General features: G+C 41.7%; 1 protein-coding gene across 1 annotated transcript in view; it reads left to right on the top strand.

Annotated features, from left to right (window-relative positions):
- The window catches only part of PPP4R1 (protein phosphatase 4 regulatory subunit 1), a 41,766-nt gene extending 15,135 nt beyond the window's left edge, over positions 1-26,631 (top strand). The window contains exons 8-18 of the mRNA XM_080821260.1: positions 426-553; positions 7,207-7,730; positions 13,310-13,482; positions 14,805-14,900; positions 16,430-16,615; positions 18,257-18,418; positions 20,781-20,881; positions 23,638-23,758; positions 23,856-23,990; positions 24,446-24,587; positions 25,474-26,631. Of these exons, the coding sequence (XP_080677386.1) occupies positions 426-553; positions 7,207-7,730; positions 13,310-13,482; positions 14,805-14,900; positions 16,430-16,615; positions 18,257-18,418; positions 20,781-20,881; positions 23,638-23,758; positions 23,856-23,990; positions 24,446-24,587; positions 25,474-25,637 (1,932 nt within the window). The 3' untranslated portion in view covers positions 25,638-26,631. The remainder of the gene's footprint in view (positions 1-425; positions 554-7,206; positions 7,731-13,309; positions 13,483-14,804; positions 14,901-16,429; positions 16,616-18,256; positions 18,419-20,780; positions 20,882-23,637; positions 23,759-23,855; positions 23,991-24,445; positions 24,588-25,473) is intronic.
- The last annotated feature ends 512 nt before the right edge of the window (positions 26,632-27,143 follow it).

Here is a 27,143-nt window from a genome sequence, read left to right as displayed (position 1 = left end):
TCTGTCTTGTTTCCTTGTAGAAAGCAGATTATAGTCTTGCCTAGCAGAAAACATGAAATGGATTTATCACATTTTGTCAACTTTATTGCTCTATATTTTCTGTTTGGCAGTCTTCATTTTCTTCATTCTGTTTTCCTGGAAAATGCTACAGGATGTCCTTTAGTTCCATGCAGGTGCTCTGTGGGATCTCATATTTATATTTTCATGGTATAAATATTCAAGCCAGATTTTAAATAATTGAAAGTAAAAAAATAGTTTATGAAGAATTCTGAATCCTAGCAGAAGAATGATATATAGTTCTGAATGTGGGAAGGCTTTGTAGAAAACACCTTATTACTATTTTAACCACACTTCAGTATATGGAAAGTAGACTGTTAATAATCCCTTAATTTTAAGTTTTATTACTGTCCTCTTTTTCTTTGTAGGTTCGCCAAGCGGCTTTCCAGTCTCTGGGACCTTTCATATCTACTTTTGCTAATCCATCTAGCTCAGGCCAGTATTTTAAAGAAGAAAGCAAAAGCTCAGAAGATACATCAGTAGAAGACAAAAATAGGTATGATTTCTTTAAACTTCACTTTTCAGCTTTATTGCTTGTGAACATATTTTTTGTTTCTTCTATAATAAATGTTCTTTTTGGAGACTTTGCTATTTCTCTTGATTGTAAAAATGGGTACTTTTAAAGAGCTATATTTTAAATACATTTGTTAAATGTCTCTTTGGTTAGTTACATCTTAAGTGAGAAGGTGAAGACACGTATAGCACACTGAGCTTGGTCCCGGCCATAGAGAAAAGTATAAATGACAGATGTGATGATAATTTTTGAATGTTTATTTAATAAATTAGTTACCTAGTAAACCATTTATTGACATTTGGAATAGATGAAGTAATTGTTCTACAGTTTAAAGTGTTTAGTGTTTTAAGGGGTAAAACCTAATTTAGGAATATGTTTTAGTATGTAGTCCATTTCTTACTATTTTTCCTTTCAGTCAATTAATTTAATTGTGGATCTTGAACTCTGGCTGCAGAATGAGGATTATAATCTCTCAGTCGAGGGGGAAAGTATTATGATCAGCACCAAATTAATGTACTGATTAACTAGAATATCAACTTTAAGTGTAATAGGGCAACTAATTTTAAAATAAAAAGGACAACTCTGATTTTTATTTTTAAAATTTTTTACATCAAAAAATTTTGAGTTTCAGTTTTTAAAATTTATTATACTATATACTCAAGGGAAAAAAGAAATCAAGCCTAACTTAGCGCATGGGAAATACGCACTTTTACAGGTGTGCACTTGAAATAATTTAGAATCTGTTTTTGAAACAGTCCCTACTATAATGCTTGAGTTACCATAGTGTCTTGTCCCTCCCTTGTCATGATGCTAATGGACATTTTCTTCTGTAGGTCTTGATACTGTGATATTTGCTTTCTTGGTGTTTTGATTTGGCAGTTCTTCCTTTCTTCTCTGCTGCCTTGTTTTACCTTTTTGCCCGTTCTCCTACTGTCCTGCTGAATAGCCAAACAAACCTGAGGTACTGTTTTTTGTAAAGGAAGAAAATCACTCTAAACCTGTCTTCCTAGCAAGCAAATTCTGTCAGTTCTTTTGAAAAACAGCTGCTGCAAGGAGTTTGACAAAAATGATGATGGGGGAAATGTTATGTTTTTCATTTTTAAAGTCAGTGTACCTTGTTCACTACCTAATTGTGCAAAGACTATTACTTTTATTTATTTTTAAATCTGGAGAGAGTCTAGTAAGTGAAAATATAAATTTACAGAGAATTTTGTAGGTCAGGGGTCAGCAAACTTTCTGTAAAAGGCCGAATAATAAATATTTCCAGTTTCTGCCACGACTGCTGACCTTTGTAGGATGAAAGCAGCCATAGACCGCATGTAAATGGATGGGCTTGGCTGTGTTTCAGTAAAACTTTACTGACAAAAATAGTTGGAGTGGCTACCGTGGCCAGTGGTTGTACTGACTGCCTGTGTCGGACATTACTGGAAGAGATATTTAAAGGTAGTTATCTTTTACCTACAAACCTTAATTCCTCTTCCATTGTAATGAGGTATGCCTTAATGTCAAGTCAGTACTTTTTGTAGCATTATATTTTCACTATATTGTTAGACTTTATTGAATCATGTTAATGATAGAAGGGAGGGAAGAGAGAATTTCTGGCTAAGGAAGGAGTTGTATTAAATACCGTAAAAGCTTTTGTGTAGTTTTACTTCCTAACTCCCAAAAAAGGAAAACCAGTCCTATGTATTATTAGTCTCAAAACCGTTAGTTTGTTTACCCTCTTAAATACTGCACTGGCTTTTGTTCTAAGCTGTCTTAAAACTTATTTCATTATTTAAGATTGATTGGTTGGTTGATTATACGGAAATTGAGCACCTACTATGAACCAGCTCCTATAGATAGAAATCAAGAACTTGGTTCCTGTTCTCAAGGTCCTCTCTGTTTTCCTAAAATTCAGATCTCTCAAACAAATATCTTACAAAGTAAGCAAGGTTTTGACAGTCTGTTTCCACTACTATTTATTATATAGTTTTCATCTGATCCTAGAAACATTTAATATCACTTAATACTCTCTGAAGGCTTTATTGATTTTAGATCTCTGACTTTGTATACCAGATTTATCTTTCACCCTAGATCGGGCTACTAATGCTTCTTGGAAGTGTTAATAAAGGCTACTTCCAGAAGCAGAGTGAAAAATTTGTATTTGCATTTTTTAATTATATAAAATAAGCATTCCCTTGTATTCTTAGTTGAGCAACTGTTACATTGTTCTCTGAATACACTTACATTCTTTTGGTTCTTTGGTTTCTGTTTGAGAAGCCGTTCTGTTCCATCCGTACCCATTTAACAAAGTGAACCGTCAGCGTGTTTGCTGGCTGTAGACTCACTACTTCCACGAATCTTTTCCTGAGGTTTTTTGGAAATTCAGAGCTTTTGCATCTTGGCTGTCAGCACTGGAGTGAGAGCACTGATTTCTGATCCGAATCTTTTCAATTGTGTATTCGCGTGTATCCTCCAGGAGACTGCGGGTCCGTCTGCTGTGGCAGTCGAGTTCTGAGTTTTTGCGTATAGAGCACCTTCACTGGGCCTGGCACAGAGTTGGCATATAATAAACCTTGAATGGAATCTTTAATCTCAGAAGCCTTAAGTAGGTATACTACTTCTGTCACTTTTTATCAGTCTGGCATAATGCCAGCTGTGTGACGGTAAAATTAATGGTTGCTGGTACAAATTTGGAAGTATTTCAGTGATGTGAAAACTTCATTCGGCTAATTCACGGTACAGGAAAGAGGTATGTTCTTTGCTTTTGTGTCAGGACACACTGCTACTTGACCAGCTGTGCCACTGGTCATTTTCTCCTGGAAATACGTGCACTGATTTTTCTAGGCCCACAGTCTCTAGTCCAGAACTCGGAGGGTATTAATAAAAAACTTATGTAGACACTACAGAAAAATTAAGGTTCTGGTAGATAAATTTCTGACTTACCCTGATACTCTCGTTACCTGTATCTCTTAGGAGATGGGGTAATTCCCTCATTTGGCAGAATCAGAGTTCTTCTCAGCTTTCGAAATGACTTTTACTTGTATAATAGCGTTTGGAAATCTGACAACTAAGAGTATCAGAATTTTAGTATTTAGCAGCTGGATCTTGCATTGACTAACTCCTAGCTCTGGGAAAAATTAGTATTCAGATAACTTATATTTTTGCCAATTCATCCATGTAGTAGTTCTTCCCAGAATTTAACAGTAGGGAAATTTTTTTTTTATCTCCTTAAAACCATGCCAGGAGTTTTAAGTTTGGACAGACTAGTAATTGTAACATTAGACAAATAGAATGACTTCGCCTTTCTTTTTTTTTTTTTCCCTCCTAAGAATATTAAAGTTTAATCGTAATGGCATGGTGAGAATAGTAATCAAGAAATTTTAGGCCCAAGGAATAGTTTTGCATACTGAATGGCCTTTGTTGTTGTTGTTTGAGAGAGGAAGGGAGAGGGGCAAAGGGAGAGAGAGAATCTTAAGCAGGCTCCGCTCCCGGTGCAGAGCCCAAGATGGTGCTCCATCTCACAACCCTGAGATCATGACCTGCTTAACCCACTGAGCCACCCAGGTACCCTCTGAATGGCCTTTTTAATTAGGTTCTTTTGTGTATTTTAAATGCAGGGTTTTTAAAAAATTTATCAGATAATAGATGAAGACTTACAAGTTTTAACCCATTTGGTCTCCACTCCCACCAAACAATATCTTGTTACTCTAATTTTTTACATTTAGTTTTCATATCAGAAAAACTGCAAAAATAGCACAAAGAATCCATATGCCCTTCAGATTCTTGAAATGTTAACCTTCTACCATATTTGCTTTATTGATCTTTTTTCTGAATACTTTGAGGTTTTAGACATGATATTCTTTTTTGCCTTTCTTCAGTATTTCACTGTGTATTTCCTCAAAATGCAGGCATTTATACATAACCATGGTTCAATTACCAAAATTAAGAAATTAACATAGATATGTCATCTAATCTGGAGACTTTATTCAAATTTCAGCAATTATCCCACTAAATTTTTTAAAACAGAAGATGTCTTTTAATAAGGACCATGTGATTGGCAAATATGTAATTCATGTAGAAGACATTTGTTTGGCCTAACAGCATTAGCTTCAAGAACTGTTCTGGAGAGGGAAGGAATATTAAATGTTGCTTAAGCCTGTGTCTCATCCTTACGACTAAGGAGTAAATGTGGAATCATGGGGGCCTTGAAAGGCTCACAGGTTTAGGGCAATGCAGTGCTGGCACTGGGACAAGGACCTGGGAACTCAGGGCCCAGCTCGCACGCAGGTGTAACGACCTGTTGTACACGCACACTGTCTATTTTGTAGTCCTAAGAATAGAAGGGAAACACCAGAAGTAAAATGCTGTCATTGTGCGGTACATTTTCAGATGACTTCTTACATATTTTTTCTATAATTTTTTCAAGTTTCATTAAAATAATCATGTGTTTTTAAAAATACATATTTTTGAAAATAATGTGAACGTTACCCTGAGATAAAGTGCAATCAGAGGGCAGTTGATAATTTCATGGGAATGTGTATGGTGGCTACTAACTAGGAGAGGACATGGTGTTTGTGTCACCTTCCGTTTGCTTGGTCCTGGTGAGCCTCCTCTTTAGTACCTTTCGCTGTGTGTATGTAAAGGCACACACTGTTTCCGGGAGCACCTTTCATTTTTTTCCCCACACTCTCAAATTTACCTACACATCCATCCTTACTTCCCTCTCACGTTTCTTATCAAAGAGGTGTGTCTTGGCCCCTTGAATCTGTGCACCTCTGTTCTTGAGCTCACGTTCTTCTTTCTTCTTAGAAGGACAGTGCTCTTATCAGGGATAGCGTCTCCTGTGCCTGCAGTTTCTACAACTCTTCTGGCCTCTTTCTCTATGGCACCCCGAGAAGAATGCCTTCGCTCTGATACTTATTGCGTCTTTCATGTTTCCATTCCTCTTTCTTGCCTCACGCCCATCTAAGCCTTGCACACAGCCTTCTGAACTGATGACCTCCAACTCGGTCCCTGGTGTCTGACCGGTTTCCCATGGATGTCCCCCTCCCCCAGAATGCAACCCAGGTACCTCACTCAGCCTGTCCAAACCAGAACCCATTAGCCTTCTCGTTACACTGTTCTTGTGTTTTCTACTTTCAGTTGGTGTTACCGCGATCTGTTCTGTCGCACTAGCCAGAAATTTGGCGGTCTTGCCAGATTCTTCCCGTTGTTTCCCGTCTCCAGCCTGCGATAAATCAGTAAACAGATCCTGTTGGTCCGGTCATCATTTGAATGCGTTTACTTCTTCATAGTCCCAGATGTACTGCCTTCATTCACCAAGTGCTCACTGGCTCTCACTGCCCTTCTGGAGTTCCCACCTCCTTCTTACCTCCGCCCCATTTTCCACCCTGCTTCCAGGATGTTTTCTCAAAAATTAACGCATCTAAAAATGCAATTCTCCTAATTCCTGCCTTATTCCATGTAGCCCATAGGATCCATTCCAGAGGTGTTGGGTATCCAGTACGGTGGCTCTGGCAAAGTTCTTCACCCTGGTCACCACTGTTTCCTTCTCGGAGCCATAAGAAACATGGCTGTTTTCAGAGTGTGTTACATATTTTAGGTCATGCTTGCCTTTGTATATGCTTTTCCTCCCTTGAATACATGCTCTTCCCCTTAGCCTTGTAAATGTTTACTGGTTCTTCTAAGCACTGCTCCTGTCATTTCTTCTAGGCCTTTTCATCTCACCTGCATCCCGCTTCCTGTGCTCAGTGTGCTTCTGTATTTTCCACTCTGTCTGGTGGTGGTACTTGCTTACGTGTTCGGTTCTCTTGTTTGCCTCTAATTTAATCTCATTGACCAGACCTGCATCTTTTTCACATGTGAATCCTCAATACTGGCTTCGTTCCGTGGCTCTTAGTAGGTGCTCAATACATGTCTGTTAAATTTAACAGAGTCAAATAAAAGATAGGAGATAAACATTAAAACTTACTGTAGTGCTTTAGTTTAGATAACGGATGGTGGTAAACAGTGGACTTTAATTGAGGAGCTTGTAACCATCTGCCCTTATCAACTAAGTCATGACTATTTTGGGAAAACCTTTTGGGAGTAGAGCTGGAGAGTGTGGAAGAAATTTTTTTAAAAACTTCATTTACACTAAAATGGATTTTAATACTTTGTGAGATAGCAAATAAGGATCTTTTCTAATACTGCACAGAGGTTTTTTCCCTTTTCTTTTTTATAAAAGCAAATGGGTTTTAATTCTCAGCTTTTCAGTACATCATTGGAGCAGTGGCAATACCATGATCCTAAGAATCAGATCATTTTTTAAGTGCATTGTAGGAATTTATCTTCCTACAATTTTTCTTTAGTTTATTATTGAAATTAGCCTGGTATTTAAGAATCCTGGGATTCTACAATGTTAGTTTTTCCAACTCATGTAATGCTTTAATATCTAGATTTATGCTTAACAGATGTTCACATCTCTGAGTACAGAACAGCTGATGGAAAAAGAAGCATTACCAATATATACACTACTTGATTTGTATGGATAATCTGTAAATTTAATATTGAACTTGTCTAAATACTTTATGTAGTGTCTCTCATTGAGTTTTTTTCAGTAATTATTTTTACACTTTCATTTTTTTTTCCCCCAAATGAAACAATAAAAGGATCAGAGATCAAGAAGTCCCAGAGGATGTACAGATCAGGCCAGAGGATGTTTCTTCAGATCCCAGTATTAGTAATTCCAGTGTCAAACTGGAAAACATGGTGGAAGATCATGCTGAAACATCTAGGAAATCTCCAGGTGAAATAAGTGTCCCAATGGACAGCTCTTTACTTTGTACTTTGTCCTCAGAATCTCATCAGGAAGCAGCTAGTAATGAGAATGATAAAAAGCCTGCTAACTACAAATCTGCATTACGGCCAGAGGGTGGCGCCAGTTCACCAGATTCAGCTCTCTTAGATCAGGAATTGTACAACTCTTTCCATTTCTGGAGGACTCCTCTTCCTGAAATAGATCTAGACATAGAGCTTGAGCAGGGCTGTGGGAATACTCTCAGCCCAGAGAGACCAGAAGAAACCTCTGAAGTCACCGCACCAGGTTCTTCAAATATCACTATGGCCACCAGAAAGGAACTTGAAGAAATGATAGAAAACCTAGAGCCGCACATTGATGATCCAGACGTTAAAGGTATGGAAGAGTCTATCAAGTTCTTTACTCTAAAGCAGATATAAAATACTATTTGCCAACTCTTTTCCCAAAAAAATTGCCTTTTAAAAATTTATTTTTGCCATCATCATCGTCTTGATAAATATGATTAATCTGGTACTTAGGAATTTTCGTTTAGATGAGCTCATCACTGTGTTGCTAACTGGAGCACACACACAGATTTGTTGATTTACAGATCACTCTCCCTGACATCGTCACAGTTGTTCAAACAGTGCTTTCCAGTTTTAGTCTGGAACCCTGCCTTAACTGTTTCGTTCTGGGTCTCATTAACTTTTTTTATAAACTAGCAGATACAGTGTATTTTAAGGAAGGACTGTGGTCTATTAACAGTGGACAGAGCTGTCTGTTTATGGAATATGTTTTAAGAGCTATGAACATTTATAACGGTCATTTGGATTTCGGTTTCTCAGTTTCGACTTTTTTCCATGGGGTTACTCATCTGTCACCCACATTCTTTCATGGTGGACAATGGCCTTAAAGGTTGTTCTGTGTTAAAATAAAAAGGGCCCTCTTACGAAGGGGAAATGTGTTCTAAGTCAGTCGGTGGGAAATGAGTCAACCTGAGGTATTGTTCTGCCTGCTGGAGCTTGGGACCTGGCTTAAGGTCCGTGGGGCCGGGGCCAGATGCAGGTGTTGTCTTTTCCTTTGAAGAGTAAAGCTCTGCTTGTGACTCTCTATAACCATCCAGTGAAATCTGAATTTCACAAAGCCGATTTTGGAAAATCTCCTGTAACTACAAATCTTCAGATCGTCTATCACTTTGTGGACTGACTGACTTTCCCTCTTTCTCTCCCTCTTTCTCTTTCTTTTCCTTTTCCTTTCCTTTTTTACCTTGTTAGTTTCAGAAGCTAAAATTTCTAAACTGTCAGTTTGCTCAGTGTTGGGAAATGCCCATTTTTAAAGCAGATAACATGATAGATAGCTTCAGTATTCTTATAAAACATACAAAATCTGTTGTTTAAACTTTGAAAATTGCATCTGTGGTGGTTAAATTCTCAGTTATCTTTATTGGCTTTAAGTTGTCATTTTTAAAGATTTCCTGTTATAATTTTAAACTTGGAGAAAAATGACTTGTGAAGGGTGAGTTCATGTCCTTGATTGTTGAACATTAATTTTAATTTAACTGGCAAATTGTCAGTTTCATTTTTTTAGTCTTTTATTTTTGGGGATATACTTTATATCAGTAGAAACGAGCTTTCTGAATGGACACTTGTGTGAGATTATACACACAGCCAGTTGTAACCACCCCACTGTCAAGATACAGAACCATTCCATCGCCCCAGAACATTCCTTCACACACCTTTAGTCAGTCCTTCCTTCCCTTCCCAGCCACTAGCAACCACCAACCCGCCTTCTGTCCCTGTGATTTTGCCTCTTCCAGAATACAGGATAAATAGAATCAAGTAATAAAAGCCTTTCTTGAGTCTGATTTCTGTCCCTTGAAATTTATTCTGGTCATTCTGTGTATCACTGTGTATCACTAGTTCATTCCCTTTTGTTTAATTATTTTTATCATTCCTGTTTAATATATTCTGCAGCAAGGGCAAGAACAGAGGATGGAATATTTCCAATAGACTATTGTATTTTTTAAATCTCTCATAGTGGATTATTTTTTCTGAAAACCTTACAGCCTTGCTTTCTTTGCTCATTCTTCAGCGTGGCTCCTGTCACTGATGTTTACCCTGTGACCCAATAGTCTGCGTTCTAGGACGGCTTGACGAGGTTAGAGGGTACTGCGGTTTCTGTTTCCTAGCACCTTCATCAGAATCTTACCTGGGTTATTTGTCTCCTCTGCCCCAGGTGGGGCGCATGGAGACCCAGAAAATTACACCTGAAACCCAGACTGTTCACAGCGGAGGGTACTCAATGCTCGATAAACATTTGTCTTTACAGCTTTTAGCTTTAAAAAAAGCTTTTAGCTTTAACAGCCCTGCTATTTGTCAGTTTATTCAGTTTGTCAGACTTCAGTAACACATATTTTGAATCAATCTTATGCTCCATTTTTATGAGAAAGAGATTACTAGCTGGGCTTGTTAGGGCTATCGTGGGAGTGCTCACTGCATTCCAGTACCCGCCAGATCTCTGACCCATCAGAGCACTTAACAGATGGTAATTGAAATATTTGAATGAGCTATGTTAAAAAAATCTTTAACAAATAAGCTAAAAATGAGAGCATGCCTTTTCAAAAAGACCTGTGTGCACATGCGAGTTAGAGGATCCGACTTTATGTTTCAGAAGGTGGCTAATCCTGTTTCACTTAAGATAGGACTGTGAACGTGTTGGCCGCAGGTGAGCGATTTCAGTACAAGTACTGAATGGCGGTTTAATCCAGTCTTCCTGGTTCGGCTCCTACACCCGCTGTAATCGACATCTGCTGCCCTGTTCTTGCTGTGCGTAGTGACCATCCTCTCAGGACATAAGCCTTGACTCATCGGTGCGCTCAGCGTTACTGAGCACCTACTGCTGTGCGAGCTCCTTTCCTCAGCCCTAAATACACAGCAGCAACAAAGAGACCAAAATCCTGGCTTCGTGGAGCCCAGGAGGTGGACCCCTCACGCATAAACCGCCGTGCATCTCGTGTGCTGCAGTAAAATGTAGACGGGCAGTGTTGGGCATTTTCTCCTTGGGCTACAGAATTTCTGAATTTTTTATTTCATTGCAATCTGAGGGCGTGTTTAACTTGTGTTAAAATTTCAGTAACTATGCCTTAATTTCCCCTAGTGTCGGAAGGTGTTTTGAAGGGCTGTACCTTAATTTTGGACGTGTCCTCATTTCTAATTCTGCCATTGTGGGCAGCCACAAGCTGTCAGGAAATGTCCACCTTTTGAACTAGTTCTGTTGCATGTGTAAGTTTTTCTTGTCCACTGGCCTGTGGAGTGGTAAAGCCGCACTGCCCAGAGAAGGTGTTTTAAGGCATGTGCTCAAGTCGAGTTTCGGCACTCCCAAGCCTCTGTGTCACTTGTCCCCTTCCCCTCGTTGCTAGCGGGTAGTGGGCATTGTTGGGAAGCCGTGACAGGGCTGGGGCCGCTGCTTATAAGGCAACTTTTGCTTCCCAGTCTTGCTCATTTAACTCTTCCCTTTGTCAAAACATTCATGGGGTTTTTTTCTTGGTGGATTTTTGGTCAGAAAAACTTAAGTGTTTCTAGCAACTAGAGAGATGCTCTTGTCAGAGAAAGAGAGCCCCTTCTCAGTCCTAGAACAGAAACAGCCTGTATGGAAGGCCAAAGGGGGAAGTAGGAAAACACGAAGAAGGTGTAAGTGATCTTCTTTTCTGAAATACCTACCTAGGGAATTTGAGGTTTTTCTGGCTTTGTCTAGGGCCCTTTCAAAATCTCTAGCATTTGGGATCACCAGGCTAATTCAGGGTTGAACTCTGAGTAGCATTACTGATGCCAGCTTGGCTTACTCTAGCTTGACTCATAGACTACAAAAGGAAAAAATGTCCAAGCTCACCAAATACAGATTTTTACCCAGTATAGACCCCGTAGAAGAATTGGGCCATGGTCGGAAAAATCCTCTTATTCCGTGATTGAAATCGATAAATTGTTAGGAATTTGTGACCAACCACCAGTATGTTGTATAAAAGTGAGAGATTGTTATAAAGTTTTAGCTTACCTGTACTAGCTTCTTCAGGGAAGGAATAAAATTCCAAGTTTCTAGGTTGTTTCTACTTCTGAGCATGACTCACTGGGAACTCTGTTTCTTCACGAGTCCATGATGAAACCAGCCTTGGTTCCTGGGATTTCAGTCTATATATATATTTTTTTAAAAATATTTTATTTATTTGACAGAGATCACAAGTAGGCAGAGAGGCAGGCAGAGAGAGTGGGGGTGGGTGAAGCAGGCTCCCTGCTGAGCAGAGAGCCCGATGCGGGGCTCGATCCCAGGACGTTGGGATCATGACCTGAGCCAAAGGCAGAGGCTTTAACCACTGAGCCACCCAGGTGCCCCTTCAGTCTGTATTTTAAGTAAAATGCAGATTTTGCTGAAGACCCATGCATTTGGTTTTTTAAAACTTGTTGTGGTGTATCCTGCTGCAATTTCAGCACTTAGCCTGGCATTGGATTCTACTTCATTCTCTGGGTGGAGAGTTGAAGCATCAGATTTCCTCAGGAGCCAGTGCTAGGCTGTCTTGATCTTTATGTATCAGTTTGTTGAGGAAGGTAACTTCACAGTGTAACTCATTTAAACTTTTATGAATGTACAAATCTTAAAGTAGACAAAGAGAAATATGTAGGCCATTTTGAGAGAAATGACTCATATATGGCATTTTCTGTGAAGGGCTTTTGATTAGTTACATCCTGGGAAACAAAAGGCAGTAGGGCTCTCACACCCCGTGCACTTTATGTGGGACAAAACATTCTAACCTTTATGTATTGTGCTGTCTCCTTTGGGACTGTTTTGATTTTGTTTTGGAAACTTCAAAAGATTCCAGAAGGGAGCCTAAACTGATTGAAAGGATTAGTACAAATTGCAGCTAGAATTCTCAAAAGAATGTGCATACTTTTCATGAGTAACTTTTTATGATTAAACACCTTCAGTTTACTTACTTGAGCAGCCAATGACCTCAATAGAATAGAAGCTCATCCCACATGTCTCCTGTGTCTCTGTTGCCAGGGGCCCGATGTGTTTGACCTTGAGTTTCCTGAATGCTACAGCCCCATAACAGGCGCTCAGTGAGAGCCCTCAGATTGCCTTTTTTTTTTTTTTTAAATAATCTTTAAGTGAAGTGGGGACACACTTTCTAATCTTTCTACTAATTAATTTCAAAGTTAAAATTGATGAGTTTTTATATTTTGAGCATCCCAGTGGATTGTTACTCAAACAAGCATTTTGGGGGGGCGGGGGGCTACATGTCTCAATTGTTTGGGAGAAGGAAGAATGCCTTTAGTTTGGATCACGTTTATAAAGAAGGTGTAACTCCAAACGTAGGTAGTGGTATTTGCCAGATTTAAGAATCACTTGTGGTAATTTGTTGCTTTGGTTTGCCGCAAGCAAGACAGTGCTCACGTGGGGGGTGTCTAAGCCACTAATTTCATTTTCAAAAGGAATTAGAGGAAAATAAAATAAACGGGAATAAGATATGAGATATTGAAATGTAACTGCACCAAAAATCTTTGTAATTACCGTTGTTTTATGTTGGCAGGGTTGTGTGACTGCTCTTCTGCTAAATAGCTTAGTAAGTAAGCCTTGTCAGTTCGATTCTTGCACTACCAAAACATAGTTAACTTACACTGAACTTGACTCCTTTTAATAAACTGGAGGTACCTCCAAAACTAGATAGCATTTCTCTTTCATACTAACGCAGAATAATGTACAGTAGTGGATAAACATTTTTAATCTCATGAAAGCATATTAGTTTTCTCCTTTTTCTCTCGAAGGACTAATGATTTACCGCAGTAGTTTTTTTTTTCAGCTTTTTGATGGCAGGGTCAAAAAAGTATACATTTCATTGATAACCTGTAGTGCAAATGGAGAAGACACTTTCCCGCACGCTGCCGTTTCTGCCGCTCACGGCCCTTTCCCTGTTCCACCCACAGCGCAAGTGGACGTGCTGTCCGCCGCGCTGCGCGCTTCCAGCCTGGACGCTCGGGAGGAGGCCAACGACGCAGAAAGGAGAAGCGATGCGCAGGACGGGCTGGGTGTGAACGAGCCGCCAAACTGTAAAATAAATCACGACGCCTCCGTGCCTTTAATCCGCGATGCTGTTGAGGTAATGCACTCAGTCACGCGTTTCTCCAGTGAGCTCCATTCCAATCCGGAGTCTTTTGTTGGGGAATAGTTGTAGCTGATCACTTTCTAATGAGGGCATTCTGTTTGTTGCCGATTTTCTCAGCTCTCTCTTTGGCATAAAGGGGAGGTAACTGTCACCACATCCTGTCTTTGTGACACTAGTGTCATGTTTGGTGCTTGGAAGTGTAAATCCCAATCCTGTCTACATGACCATTGGAGTAGCCTCAATGTGTTAACGTAGCTCACTGCAGTGAAATAGTCTTACTGGAAACAAAGCCCTTTGTCAAGAATCATTAACTCTTCCCTTTTCTTTTTGGAGAGGTGCTTTGTTTCTGATGGGACCATTTCACTGCAGCAAGCAACACAGCATTCTGAGCGGAAGATCGGGACTTGAGGCCATGTTGCGGAGGGCCAGTGGCATTATCTGGACTCTGGAGTGTGAGGGTGGGTACTGTTACGAGCATCATCTTCACTGTGTACTTGGAGCTGTTCTGTGTGATCCTACCCCGATCTCCTGCTGCACCCCCGCCCCCAGCCAGCTTCACGTGGGATCGGTATTTCTAACCCTTGTTGAGAGAAACACAGGGAAGGAATAACACCACTGGTTGCCAGGATTGGTCGGTCCCAGATCAGAGCAGCCTGAGCGATGGACTCAGGAAAGAGCGCCGGCATACACACCAGGAATGGAGAGGGCTCTTAGAGTGGCAGTGGGTTTCTGTTTTGCTTCTTTTTCGTGACAGCTGGTAGAATTAGAAATCTTAAAGGATACTTGTGCTTCAGAATGAAGCTCTGGCCACCTGTCATCACTGGAGATTTGAATGCTATGGTATCTGCATTTTAGAAGGTGTTTTGTTTGTTTTGGAGTTTTTTGGAGCTGGTGAAAAGTATATTTGTGAAATTAGAAATAGCCAACAGTAGAAGAACAACTACATAGGACATCCCATGACCTATAAAGCATTGACCAGAAGCACCCTCTACAATATAATAATACTATCTTACAAGTAAGCTAATTTTAGATATTGGAGCCATTTCAGAATTACTTCTCAATTTACATATTTTCATGAGTTTATTCTGGAATTCATTTGCATACATTTAGCAAAGTATTATGCAAGTTAGACTCAAGTTGGGGGGGCAGTTCTTACGAGGTCTCAGGTATGGTTATAAGCTTTTAAAAGCTTGAAGAATTTGTATGTATTTATATCTTCAGGTAGTCATGAAAGGTAAGTAACTTAGTAAGATGGTATAAGTGAAGGACACTTACAGAAGGGACAGTTCTTCACGTAAATATTTTTTTCCTAACAGAATATGGAGTCTACGCTTTGCTATATTCATAATGATTCGGACTTGAGCACCAACAGTAGTTTTAGCCCTGATGAGGAGAGGAGATCCAAAGTGCAAGTAAGTGACAGCATGTCTCTCTGTGGTGAGTGCCTTGTTCATTCCTCTTCGAAACCCATATCCCACCAAATCTGGTCCTCCTTACAGTGAGTTTTTTATTGTGTTTTTATTATTAATTAAATTAATGATTAATAAATTATAAATAATTTATTAATACTAGTATATAATACGGTAAGAAAACTCAAATAGAGTAGAATATAAGCAGAAATCATCTTCTCACAGCTGTGATCACATTTTTTTTTTTTTTTAGATTTTATTTATTTATTTGACAGACAGATCACAAGTAGGCAGAGAGAGAAAGGGAGGAAGCAGGTTCCCTGCTGAGCAGAGAGCCTGATGCGGGGCTCGATCCCAGGACCCTGGGATCATGACCTGAGCCGAAGGCAGAGGCTTTAACCCACTGAGCCACCCAGGCGCCCCATGTGATCACATTCTTCAGAGTAACCACGGATCACACCTTCCTCCCTTCCTTCCTTCTTTCCTTCCTTCCTTCCTTTCTGAGGGGGAGGGACAGAGGGGGAGAGACTTTTAAGCAGATTCCTCACCCAAAGCAGAGCCTCACCACGGGGCTCGATCTAATGACCCTGAGATCACAACCTGAGCCGAAATCAAGAATCGCACGCTTATCCAACTGAGCCGCCTAGGCGCCCCTATTTCTTCATAAACATTTTATGGATACAGAAACATGAATACGGACCCCTTTTTGTCTGTCAAAGACAGAATCATGCCATCATACCTAGGTATTTCGTGGTGCTTAATTTGCCAGGCATTACAAGATATAGCTCAATTTCAGAGATGAAAATACGAAAAATGTCCCGAAGCTATATAAAGCGCCATCAATGGCGAGTTACATGCCAGTTTCAGAAATTTTAAATGTGGGGAAAATATGCTTATGGAATATTTGGAATATGCTAGTTTGTACCTTGCCTGTGTGTGTGTGTGTACACGTGCACGCGCACTCGCCGCGCCCCCCAACCAGTGTTCTTTATTTTGTATGTTCTCCCAGAGCTGTTATGTGTACATTAACAAGATTGCGTGGACATCTTCTTTTCCTCACGTTTATATGAACAGTTAGATATTTATTCACTCTTAAGTTTTTGTAGGTAATTGCTCAATTTCCATTGAAAGGTGGGTGGTGGTTTTATAAAATCCAGGTTGGTAATAGTGCCCCTGTTCTGTCCCATTCACGAGATGACGTCAGACTTGACCAGCCTTGCCAGTGTTGAGAGGTGCTGGTCTTACTGTTGATGCAGCTTTTCAATACAGTAATCAGTTCTAATCATCCCCTGTGCTGTATTCTGTTTTAAGTTCTTCCTGTTTTTCTTCTAGAGTGGCTGCTTTTATTTACATGTATATTTTCCTTAGCATGTTTTTCCTACCTCTTCTCAGTAGATCCCTGAAACTTTGAGACTGGGTTTTTCTCTGCTCGTTGAGATGCTCTGTTATTCTTCATCTATTTAAAAATAAGTTTACTCAATTTACACCTGGCCTGCTAAAGTAAGTCCGGGCTGTGTGTCTCTCTCCATCAGGATGTTGTGCCTCAGGCTCTGTTAGATCAGTATTTATCTATGACGGACCCGTCTCGTGCACAGACAGTCGACACTGAGATCGCGAAGCACTGTGCGTACAGCCTTCCTGGCGTGGCCTTGACCCTGGGCAGGCAGAACTGGCACTGCCTAAGAGAGACCTACGAGACACTGGCGTCAGACATGCAGGTGAGTGTGCATGGATGTGCCCGCAGAGCCCAGTAGGGCTTCTGTTCATATTCCAGCAAATACTTGGTATTACAGGAAGTCACGTGCAGAAGAGCTTAAAAGTAATACCAGAGAACTTGCTTTTTGTGCGGTCCAAGTTCCACCATTTGGAAATTATTGCAGTTGACCTGCCTAAGTTCCTAACTTACAAATGTGTTACTGTCTGAAGTTTTGTGTAGATTGTTTCTACACACAGTGTTATACATTCTTCTTTTATTTTCTTAAAACCTTGATAGAACTGTAGTAGTTTTAGCACTGCTGAGCTCTGGGCCCTGGGTCAGTGAGTATTGCAGTAAAGGCCGGGGAAGCTGTGTGTGTGTGTGTGTTTGTGTGTGTGTGTACGCAAGCACACATGAGCATGCTCTCCTCGAGACCTACACATTACCAACACCGTCCCCTCCGAAAGAAACGAAAATGTGAAATATTGACCCTAAATCATCTTGCCTGGATATCCGTGTGATTTTGTGGCTCTTTTCCTAGATCTCGTTGACTTAACTTCCCCTCCCATTAGGTCTGCTTTCTTTCTATATCATACACCAAAATTTTGCTCCTCTTCCAGAAAATTTGTTTGGTGAAATTAATCTCTTGGTTATTAAGAAAGTCTGGTTAGACTAATTTATACTGAGATATGAATAATTTTCCCTTAAATGTGTTAGTAATGCATTTTTCAAGGAATTTGTGCTGTTGACTCAGCAAGGTAGCAGTTGGAAGTAATCTTGAGAGAACATAGTTTAAGTTCCTTCTCTGACCTATGAGGTTAGCCAGGGTCCGGGTGAAGTGAATTTTTCCTGTGTTCACACGCTTTTTCACCATTGGGACTGGGCAGGGGACTGCAAAGGCCCACTCTGCAGAGTGCAGTACCCTCCACATTGGCGGTTTTCCGTCTTCGTTCCACAGGCCTTTCACCGTTCCTGTGGGGCGTGCACCTCAGGGCCCCTGGGGACTAGGAAGGCCCCGGATGGGCAGGTCTTCATGCCTCTATTCCTTCCTCTCCCCTCCCCTCCATCAGAATGTCTCTGCCTTCATCTGCTCAATATGTTGAATATGGGTATGAAATTTTATTTCAAGAGTGGGGTCTAGTGTTTGGGATTGCTTCAGCAACATGAAGAAAAAGATGTTTTTAATGTAAACTTTCCTACATTTTCCCATTCTTAAATTTCCTTTAATTGACAATTCCCTAAAAACAAATTTCTTTATTGTTTTTTTTTAACCATAAGATAGACTGTACAAGAATCAGAAGGGGAACAGTCAAGCAAGGACAATACTCACCAGCCTTTGATGGCTGTGGGACACCTGTAATTCAGGCGTCCAGTGTTCAGAGAAGTACAAAGACTGTGCTCTTAGTGATTTCAGACTTTTTTCCCTTTGTAAATGAAAGGAGATTAATACGTACCATGCGGGGCTTTGAAATTTCTCTGCCAGTTTTTGAGACAGCAGACATTTAAAGCTGAGCTTCTATTCTTAGCCATTACTTCTGTTCTGATTTAATTGTTTGAGATTGGGAACATCCAGATCTAAGTTAGCCTTCACACACCGGCTGAGAGGTAAAGCACTCAGTACCGTGTGCATCGCTTATGAATGCGGTCATCTTTATTTCTGCAGTGGAAGGTTCGAAGAACGTTAGCCTTCTCCATCCACGAGCTTGCAGTTATTCTCGGAGACCAGCTGACAGCTGCAGATCTCGTTCCAATCTTCAATGGATTTTTAAAAGACCTCGACGAAGTCAGGATAGGTGTTCTTAAACATTTGCATGATTTTCTGAAGGTAACGTTTAAATTTTTCTGCATAAAAACAGACTGAAGTTCCACTGTGGAATTTTTGGTTTTCTCTACCCACCAAGATGAAGTTTTCCTATGTAAGAAGACAGAGTCATGAGCTGATAGTGAGATGTGACTTAAAAAAAAAAAAAAGAAAAAAAAAAGAGGATCTGATCACTTTAGCTGGTGTCCTTTTAATTTTTTATTTTAAAATCATTACACTGAACTTCATTTTTAAATACTGTTAGATCATGATTACAAGCACTTTTCAAAATTACTGAATTAAATATATGTACAAAAATTCCCTGAACATTAAGTTCGGAGGCGCTATGTGATATTTTAGAAGTCCGTATTTTAGGAGTCCGTATGGATCTCTGGTCTTGGAGGTAAACACCTGTGATCTTACAACTTGTTAGTCCTGGAATACTATTGTTCCTTAGACTATAACCTTGAAGTTGGCTCTTGTAGTTTGAAGTTTGGAGGTACAGAAGTAATATAATCCTACTTTCAAAAAACATTGGTACTGTGTTTGACACTGTTATTCTGTTTTATACGATCATACTGAAATTTCTCAGCCTGTTCCATTAATGTGCCATTAGAGCTCCCCGCCACCACCCCCAATTCAGAATCCAATCAGGAATTGCATATTGAATTTAAATATCATCTCTTTAGCCCTCTTAACTCCAGAACAGTTTCCTGACTTGTGTCTTTAATGTCACCAGCATCTTTGAAGAGGCTGAGCTGCTTGTGTTGCAGATGGCCCTCAGTCTGCACGGGTTATGCATCAAGAATCTGTTCTGCGGCTTTGGCGGGCAGGCACGTGACCTGTCCGCTCGTCCCAGGGGTTAGGGCACGATCACTGCCTCACAGGCGACGCTGACTCTGGACACATGGCTGTGGTGGTGTGGGCCCACTCCCTCCATTGTAAAACCACCTGTCACCTCCCTGATTAGTCATCACTTGGAGTCGGGGGGGAGACCTTCAAACCCCAAACACTTTTTCCCCCAAGTCTGTCACCCAGAGCTTTGATCCGTGCATCTATACACGGGTCTCGCCTCAATCAGTCGTTACTGTGCTGGTTGTAAAATACCGATTTTCTATTTTTATAATTCCTTCTCCATTTATTAGTTGGCATTCTCATGTAAAATTCCTCTTTTCCTTCTCTTCCTCCCCCTCCTTGGAAGTTTTGTGTTTTTTTAGTGTTAGGTGTGAACTCTGGAATTTTTCCTATTCAGTGTAATCCATTTCTGTCCTTGGTTCTGAACATGAGTTTGGCTGACAGGAGCCCCCGAAAGCTGCCTCCCGTGCCCCTCTGATCTGTCCCTTCACGTTAAGCACATCCTTACTTCTGGGCCTACCTTTTCCCTTCTGTGCCCCAGCCCTGAGTCCGCTGTTTCTCCAAGGAGCCTGGGTTTTCCAGCGGAATGCGGGAGTTAGAACTGTGACCCAGGCCGATGTGCACGCTGCTCCCTCGGGGTCATTTCATCTCCGCCTTCTCGGGGAACAGGAGCCAGGAGTGGTTTTTTGGTTTGGGTTTTTTGGTTTTTTTAAATTACTGAGTTCATATTGATAACTCAGTTTCCAGTCCCACACCATTTCCTTTCCTTTTTCCACTTCGTGTTTTTCCTTTCTTTCACAGTAAAAATTCTGTTCTTAACATGAACATACTCAGTTGTTCAGTCCACAGCATGCATCAGGTAGTTTCAGAATTACTCCACCGATGTTAAGTCCAACATCAAGTCAACCAAAAAAACGTTCACAATTTCCTAAAGCACCTTGTTCTCAGAACACACCCCATGAACCTGTACACTCAGGGTGCTTTTTTTCTTCGTGATTCTTAACTGTTCAATACAAAGTTAAGTTTGTTTGCTTCTGTATATATCAAATTTTAGGGTTTTCCCCCTTGGCAACCAGAAACCTACTTTAAAATGGCTGTAGAGCAATTATTGGGATAAATTTTCTTTCACTCAGCGAATATTTATTGAGCACCTGCCATGTGCTATCACAGTGCTGGGCACTGGCCTCACTCATGTGAGTAAGAGCACATGACTGTCCTCAGAGTTCACAGTAACAAGGGCGCCCTAGGAATACAGCGGGTCAGTCCTACCATATGTCTGTGACCAAGGCACTATAGGGTTCAGAGGAGATCATGCATGGCTCAGGGAACAAATATTTCCAAAAAGGATAAGACTCTTGAAGGTAAATGGGATTATCAGAGAAAATGACCTTAATGTCAGTTTTTAAAACAATTAGATGTACCTACTACATATGTTCTCTAAAGAATTAACTATATTATAGTTGTTGTCAAGAAGTGTAGTAAAAGTAATAATGCCTATATCTTAGCAAATATTTTTATTTTGTCACTTCAGCTTCTTCATATTGACAAAAGAAGAGAATATCTTTATCAGCTTCAGGAGTTTTTGGTGACAGATAATAGTAGAAATTGGCGCTTTCGAGCTGAACTGGCTGAGTAAGTTCTCACAATTTACTGGACTATGTTTTGGAGGGGTATTTACTTAGTTCATCCTCACCTTTTTGGGATTTGTTCATCACTTTGTGTAGATACAAGTTTCTGTCTGGTGTGCTATAAAACATTTCTTGAAGTGCAGGTCTTGCTAGCAGTGAATTTACTCAGGGTTTTTTGTTTTGGTGGTTTTTTTTTTTTTTAACCTATTTCGCCTTTTTTTTCTTACTCTGGTAAAATACACATAACCAAATTTGCCATTGGTGGAAATTTAGTACACTCATAGTGTTGTGCAACCATTACCATTGTCTAGTTCTAGAACATTCCAACCTCCCAAAAGGAATACCATGCCCTTCCACAGTCATTCCTCATCCTTCTGTGCCCTCACCTTCTAGCAACAGTTAACCTACCCTCTGTATTTGCCTATTCTGAACATAAAAGTGGAATTTTATGACATGTGGCCTTTTGTGTCTGACTTCTTCACTTAGCATAATGTTTTCAAGATTCATTCATGCTGTAGCATGTGTCAGGACTTTATTTTTGTAACTGAATAATACTCTGTCATATACCACTTTTCAAGATTCATTCATCCATCAATGCATGTTTGGTTGTTTCTACATTTTTTATTGCTGTGACTGTTGCTGCTGTGAACATTCGTGTACAGATTTTTCTTTGAACACCTATCTTCAGTTATTTTATGGTGGATTTGCTAGGTTATTGGATAATTCTGTTTAATTTGTTGAGGAAGCACCAAAATATTTTCCACAACAGTTGTCCCATTTTGCATTCCCATAAGCAATGCACAAGGATCCCAGTTTCACCACATCCTCCCCAACACTTGGTGTTTTCCTCTTTTTACCAAATTATAGCCATCATTCTAGTGGTTGTGAAGCAGTGTTTTGTGGTGATCCTGATTTGCATTTCCTTAATGACTGGTGGTGGTTAACACCTTTTCATATGCTTGTTGACCATTTGTATATAATCCAGAGAAATGCCTGTGCAAGTCCGTTGCCCATTTTTTAAGTGGGCGTTTGTCTTAAATTGGGTTGAGTTGTGTTTTTCTATGTATTCTGGATTCCAGACCTCACTTGGCATTTTTAAAAGATGTCTTTGCTAGGTTTAGATTGGGACTGATTGATAGTCTTGGTGGTTTTTTTGTTGTTGTTTTCTTCGTTCACTGAGTCCTGGCTTGCTGGGTTTCTGACTGAATGTAGGCACCTCTCTTCTGCCGTGAGTGTGGAGGGTTGGGTCCGTCTAATCAGGAGCAAGCTGGGTTTGGGCTTTGTTGTTGCTGTGACTGCCCTCAGTGCCTGGTAAGATTTGCTGCTTTTCACCATGGTCTGCCAGTGGCCTTTGCTGAGGGTGGGAGCTGGGGGGCCAGGGGACCTTCTGATGTGTTAGTGTCCCACCCTCAGCTTGCAGCTGGCGCTTACCCTTGGGAACCGGGGGGTCTCTTCTCCTCCCCTAGCTGGAGACTGTTGGTAGGACATGGTAGGCTCATGCTGGGAAAGGGGAGAATCTCTGTTATTTCGGTTCAGCCTCAGTCTCTGGGAAGCCCTGGGTTCCTGGGCTTTCTCAGAGACTTACCCTCTCCCTGTAGCATCCAGTCTCTGCTTTGAATCTGCGGTCTGTGGTGGGCAGAGGTTCCTGCCCCCCGCCCCAGCAGGAGGAGACTTCTGTAGTTATCAGTGTAGGGTCTTCGCTTAAGAAGGTTGGCTGCCCCCCTCTGTGGGAGAGGGTTCTTCTCTGCCACCAGCCACAGCGTGTTCGCCTGCGCCCATGGGTGGATGGGCTTTGCTGCTGTAAGGCTCAGGCTCGGTAAAGACAAGGGCCCCAGAGTGCATGGGGCTTTACGCCCGTCCCCCAGCATATGTCCCTCATTTCCTGCCTGCTGAGCAGCCCCTCCCCAGTTTGCTTTCCTGACCCCAGATTTACTCCCCGGGGAGGCCAACAAGAAAGTTTGCAGTGTCAGAAAGTGGAGTCGATAAGTGTGCTTCTCATCTCTGAGTATGTGTGTGTGTGTGTGTGTGTGTGTGTGTGTGTGTGTGTGTGTACATATACAGACACATTGGTCATTGCTGTATTACGTATATTCATGCTTATAATTTACTTCCTGCTGATTACACATATAAATAGTCTTAAACGTAAAATCTGAAAAGCAAAAATCTCATTCTCATTCTATCGGAGGTATTTTTTCAAGGGCATTGTTGTGTCTACTCAGAGTAACCTGGTGGACACCGTCAGTCTTCAGGTCTCCCCGGTTGTAAGAGGAACAGTCTCCAGACAACCTCTTCACTTCTGTTATCCCTAGTAAACGTATCGTTCCTGTAGAAGCTGCTCAGAGCCTTGACAGATAGACATCAGGTTACGTGATACTGCTGGAATGTCTTGTCTGGAAACTGATTTGTAGGTGGAAGTTTCTTAGCATTCTGAACAGTTACTGCGGAAAAAATGTGTTTGTGTCCCAGTTGAATAGGGAATGCATTGCTCTGTCTCAGTTCCCGTAGACAGAGTTCTGCAACATTTGTTTTCCTTACATTTGAGTGGAAGAGAGACTTCTTGAACTTGCATAGTGTTTAAATGCGTTTCTAGATACATACAGACTAGAGACAGCTACGCATGAGAGACCTGTTAATTTCTTGTCTTTGCATGTGTTCATTTTACAAACAGTATCCAGAATTACAAATTACTCAGATGATTAACCTATTTTCATTTATTTTAAAATTTTAATTATATTTTATTTTTATAATTCATTTTTATAGACAGCTGATTTTACTTCTAGAGTTATATAGTCCCAGAGATGTTTATGACTATTTACGTCCCATTGCTCTGAATCTATGTGCAGATAAAGTTTCTTCTGTTCGTTGGATTTCCTACAAGTTGGTATGTGTTACAATTTTTACAGTTTTTGAGAAGCACACTGTTTAGTAAGCTCCTAGAACAGAAGCTATTCCTCACATCTCTGTGCTGCGTCTCCTAGGTCAGCGAGATGGTGAAGAAGCTGCACATGGCCACGCCCCCCACGTTCGGAGTGGACCTCATCAATGAGCTTGTGGAGAACTTTGGTAGATGTCCCAAGTGGTCTGGTCGGCAAGCCTTTGTCTTTGTCTGCCAGGTACATGAAGACTTACCCATTTGTGACCCATTTTTCTATCTGAAACTACTTTCAGATAGAAAGTATCTATCTTCATGCCTCTCGATACCCTCTTTCTCACCTTTAAGGACCAGAGTTTTGCATCTCTTAGGAGGCTCACCCGTTCCCTAGTGTCTCCCTAGAGTCGGCGTCTGCCATCATACAGCCGTCCACTAGGGGGTGCCCGCGGCCCACGGCACGGGCGGGTAAATGCGCGTGTCTGCGTACATTCCAGGGCTCAGTGGAACCGTTAAAAAACTATCTGTGGAGACTTAAAATTATGTCCTCTTAGCTTTGAGTTCCCAGGGGCCTGGAATATTGGTTTAAAAAGAAGTAAAATCTGGAGCACTTCAGTCGTCTCTCAGCACTAACGTTCGCCAGTATTCTAGTTAGGTGGGCTAACGGGCCGAGGTGAAGCCGCTGTTTGTCTTCCCCAGACCGTCATTGAGGACGACTGCCTTCCCATGGAGCAGTTCGCCGTGCATCTGATGCCGCATCTGCTGACCTTGGCGAATGACAGGGTTCCTAACGTTCGAGTGCTGCTCGCCAAGACACTAAGACAGACTCTGCTGGAGAAAGGTGGGTGGCTCGTTAGGAAAACCGAGTGTGGTGGAGAGGAGGCGTGGGGACTCCACGGAGGGAGAAGTATTGTATGTCCATGGACATAATCTGATAGATTTGTCCTCTCCCCTGAGAGAGGACACAGGTTGGAGGACAGGGACTTGTTCACCTTCCCACCCCAGAGCATTCCTTTTATGATTGCAGACTTAGTTTGAGAGATTGGATAGTTGCTCTAAGACAGGAGGAAAAACTCTTGCCTTCGGTCGGCCCCACGTGACAGGTGTTACTGCTGTTCGAGGCCGGGAGGCATGTTTGGGTTTCCTCCTCCTCTTCATTCCCTAGGCAGAAGACAGGCGCCCCTGAGGATTTGCTTTGCTGCACATCCTAATCTCCTCAAGATTTAGCTCGTTTCATTTATTGTCCTCCCCCCAAAATGCCTAACAAATACCGTTTAGTGCATGAACTCGTGAATGCAGCACAGAAAGGTTTGCAGCAGATGTCTAAGAATATGGGTAAATGAATACTGCTTTTTTCTCCCTTAGAATTCATTTATCGTTTTAATAGCAATTATAAGGAAATGGCTAGAGAAGACTGATTTTCAGTCGTTTGTCTGATTGGTATTTGGGGAATTTTTACTGAGTAAGTTAATAGCTATCCCAAGTAAAAGTTTTATTGTGTCAGCTTTGCTGCTGTTTGGTCTGTTCTAGAAATAATCAAGATAAATCTTCAAATTCTCTTATATTTGGGAATGTTTTTGTATCACACAAATCAATCTGGATTACGGTTTATAATTCAGCATAGCTTGTGTTTACACTTTGTGACTAAGAACTTAGTATACTTGTACCTGCTAAAACTATGAATTGTTAAACTAATTTTATATGTAATCTGCACTTTGTGTCTCCAGAATATTTCTTAACCTCTGCCAGCTGTCATCAGGAAGCCGTGGAACAGACCATCATGGCTCTTCAGATGGATCGGGACAGTGACGTCAAGTATTTTGCAAGCATCCACCCCGCCAGCACCAAAGTCTCGGACGATGCCATGAGCACAGCCTCCTCGACCTACTAGAGAGCTGGAACCTCGTTCTCCTTCTGCTTCCTCGGGAGCCAGGGGCTGACAAGTGCTCCACGAGAGTCATCTGGGACAGCCTTCGGGAGGAGGAGAGACCTTCCTCTCTCGCAGACTCCATTGCAGGTGCAAGTTGCCTACACTGATACCAGGGATTTTAAGAGTCAAGAGAAAGTACAGTAAACATTATTATCTTATCTTGACTATAAGGGAAAATAATTTCTCAGAGGATTATAATTGTCACCGAAGCCTTAAATCCTTCCGTCTTCCTGAATGAAACTTGAATTGGCAGAGCATTTTCCTTATGGAAGGGAGGAGATTCCCAGAGACCTGCATTGCTTTCTCCTGGTTTTCTTTAACGACAGATAGATGGAGTGGCAGCCAGAAGGCGGCTGTGAGCCAGGATGTAAAGAGACCTTCAGTATTAGCCCGCACTGTCCCCACACAGGCAAGGACCTGTTGGTTCTGTGGCCAGCTGCCCAGCCCCGCCCTAAGTGTGAATAGTTTTTGGCGTGTGTAAATGCAAAAGGAGATGGGGAGGGGGGTTCTCCTAAGGGCTTGATGCTAACACTACAGTAGAATCTGATTTTAATTCCTAAATGCAGCATATTGCTGTGCACATTTACAGAACGTTGGCTGAGTATCTATGTCCTGATTTTCTTCATGCTGGTCATGACCTGAAGGAGTTTATTGGCACGTGTGCTGTATGTGAGGTGTTTTTAACTTGATCATGATCGGCTCTGAGGTGCAGCTTTCCTTCCCACACTGTACATACCTGTGACCACTCTCGGGAGTGCTGCGGTCTTTAATCATGCTGTTTAAACTGTTGTGGCACAAGTTCTCTTGTCCGAATAAAATTTATTAATAAGATCTATAGAGAGAGATATATACCCTTCTGATTGTTTTCTAGATGTCTGCAAAAATGCAGTTTGTGACCTGTATTAATGATTTAGTATGAAGTGGGAAAACTAGATTAAAATATTTGTCTTTTAACTAGTTCAGTAATTTCTTTGCCATCTGCACATGCCACCCAGGGCCAGGTTTTGTTGTGGACATGCAGGGTGTGTGCCCACTAGAGTGGGTCTGGGGCGGCTGGCTGCTGTGGTATGGGAGCCCGTGGTCCAGCTGTGCCCTGAGGCACCTGCTCCGCGCTCGTCACCCGCGGCACCCCTGTGAGCTCTGGTTTCCGTGACTCATGACTCGGCTGGCAGAGCTGCAGGAGCAGGACCGGCCCCCTCCCCCGAGGCTCGGGGTGCAGACTGGGGAGACCGAGGCAGCTTTCTGTAGGGACTGTTGCCGGGAAGGGCTTGGTCCCTTCCTGTCTCCCGACAACCCTGCGAAGGGAAGCCCCCTGGCCCAGAGGAAGCCACAAGGACCCAGCAGTCTGCGTCTGCCCGGGGGGGGGAGGGGGGGGGCGGCAAGGGCCCTCCCTGCGGAGGCGCAGGCGCTCCGCCAACCACGTTCTGATGGCTCCTGCCGCCCCCCGGGGTTCCCGGGGCATCAGCT

This window comes from Martes martes (assembly GCF_963455335.1).
Source record: "Martes martes genome assembly, chromosome: 13".
Classification (NCBI taxonomy): Eukaryota; Metazoa; Chordata; class Mammalia; order Carnivora; family Mustelidae; genus Martes; species Martes martes.
This window is presented reverse-complemented; position numbering and strand designations above follow the sequence as displayed.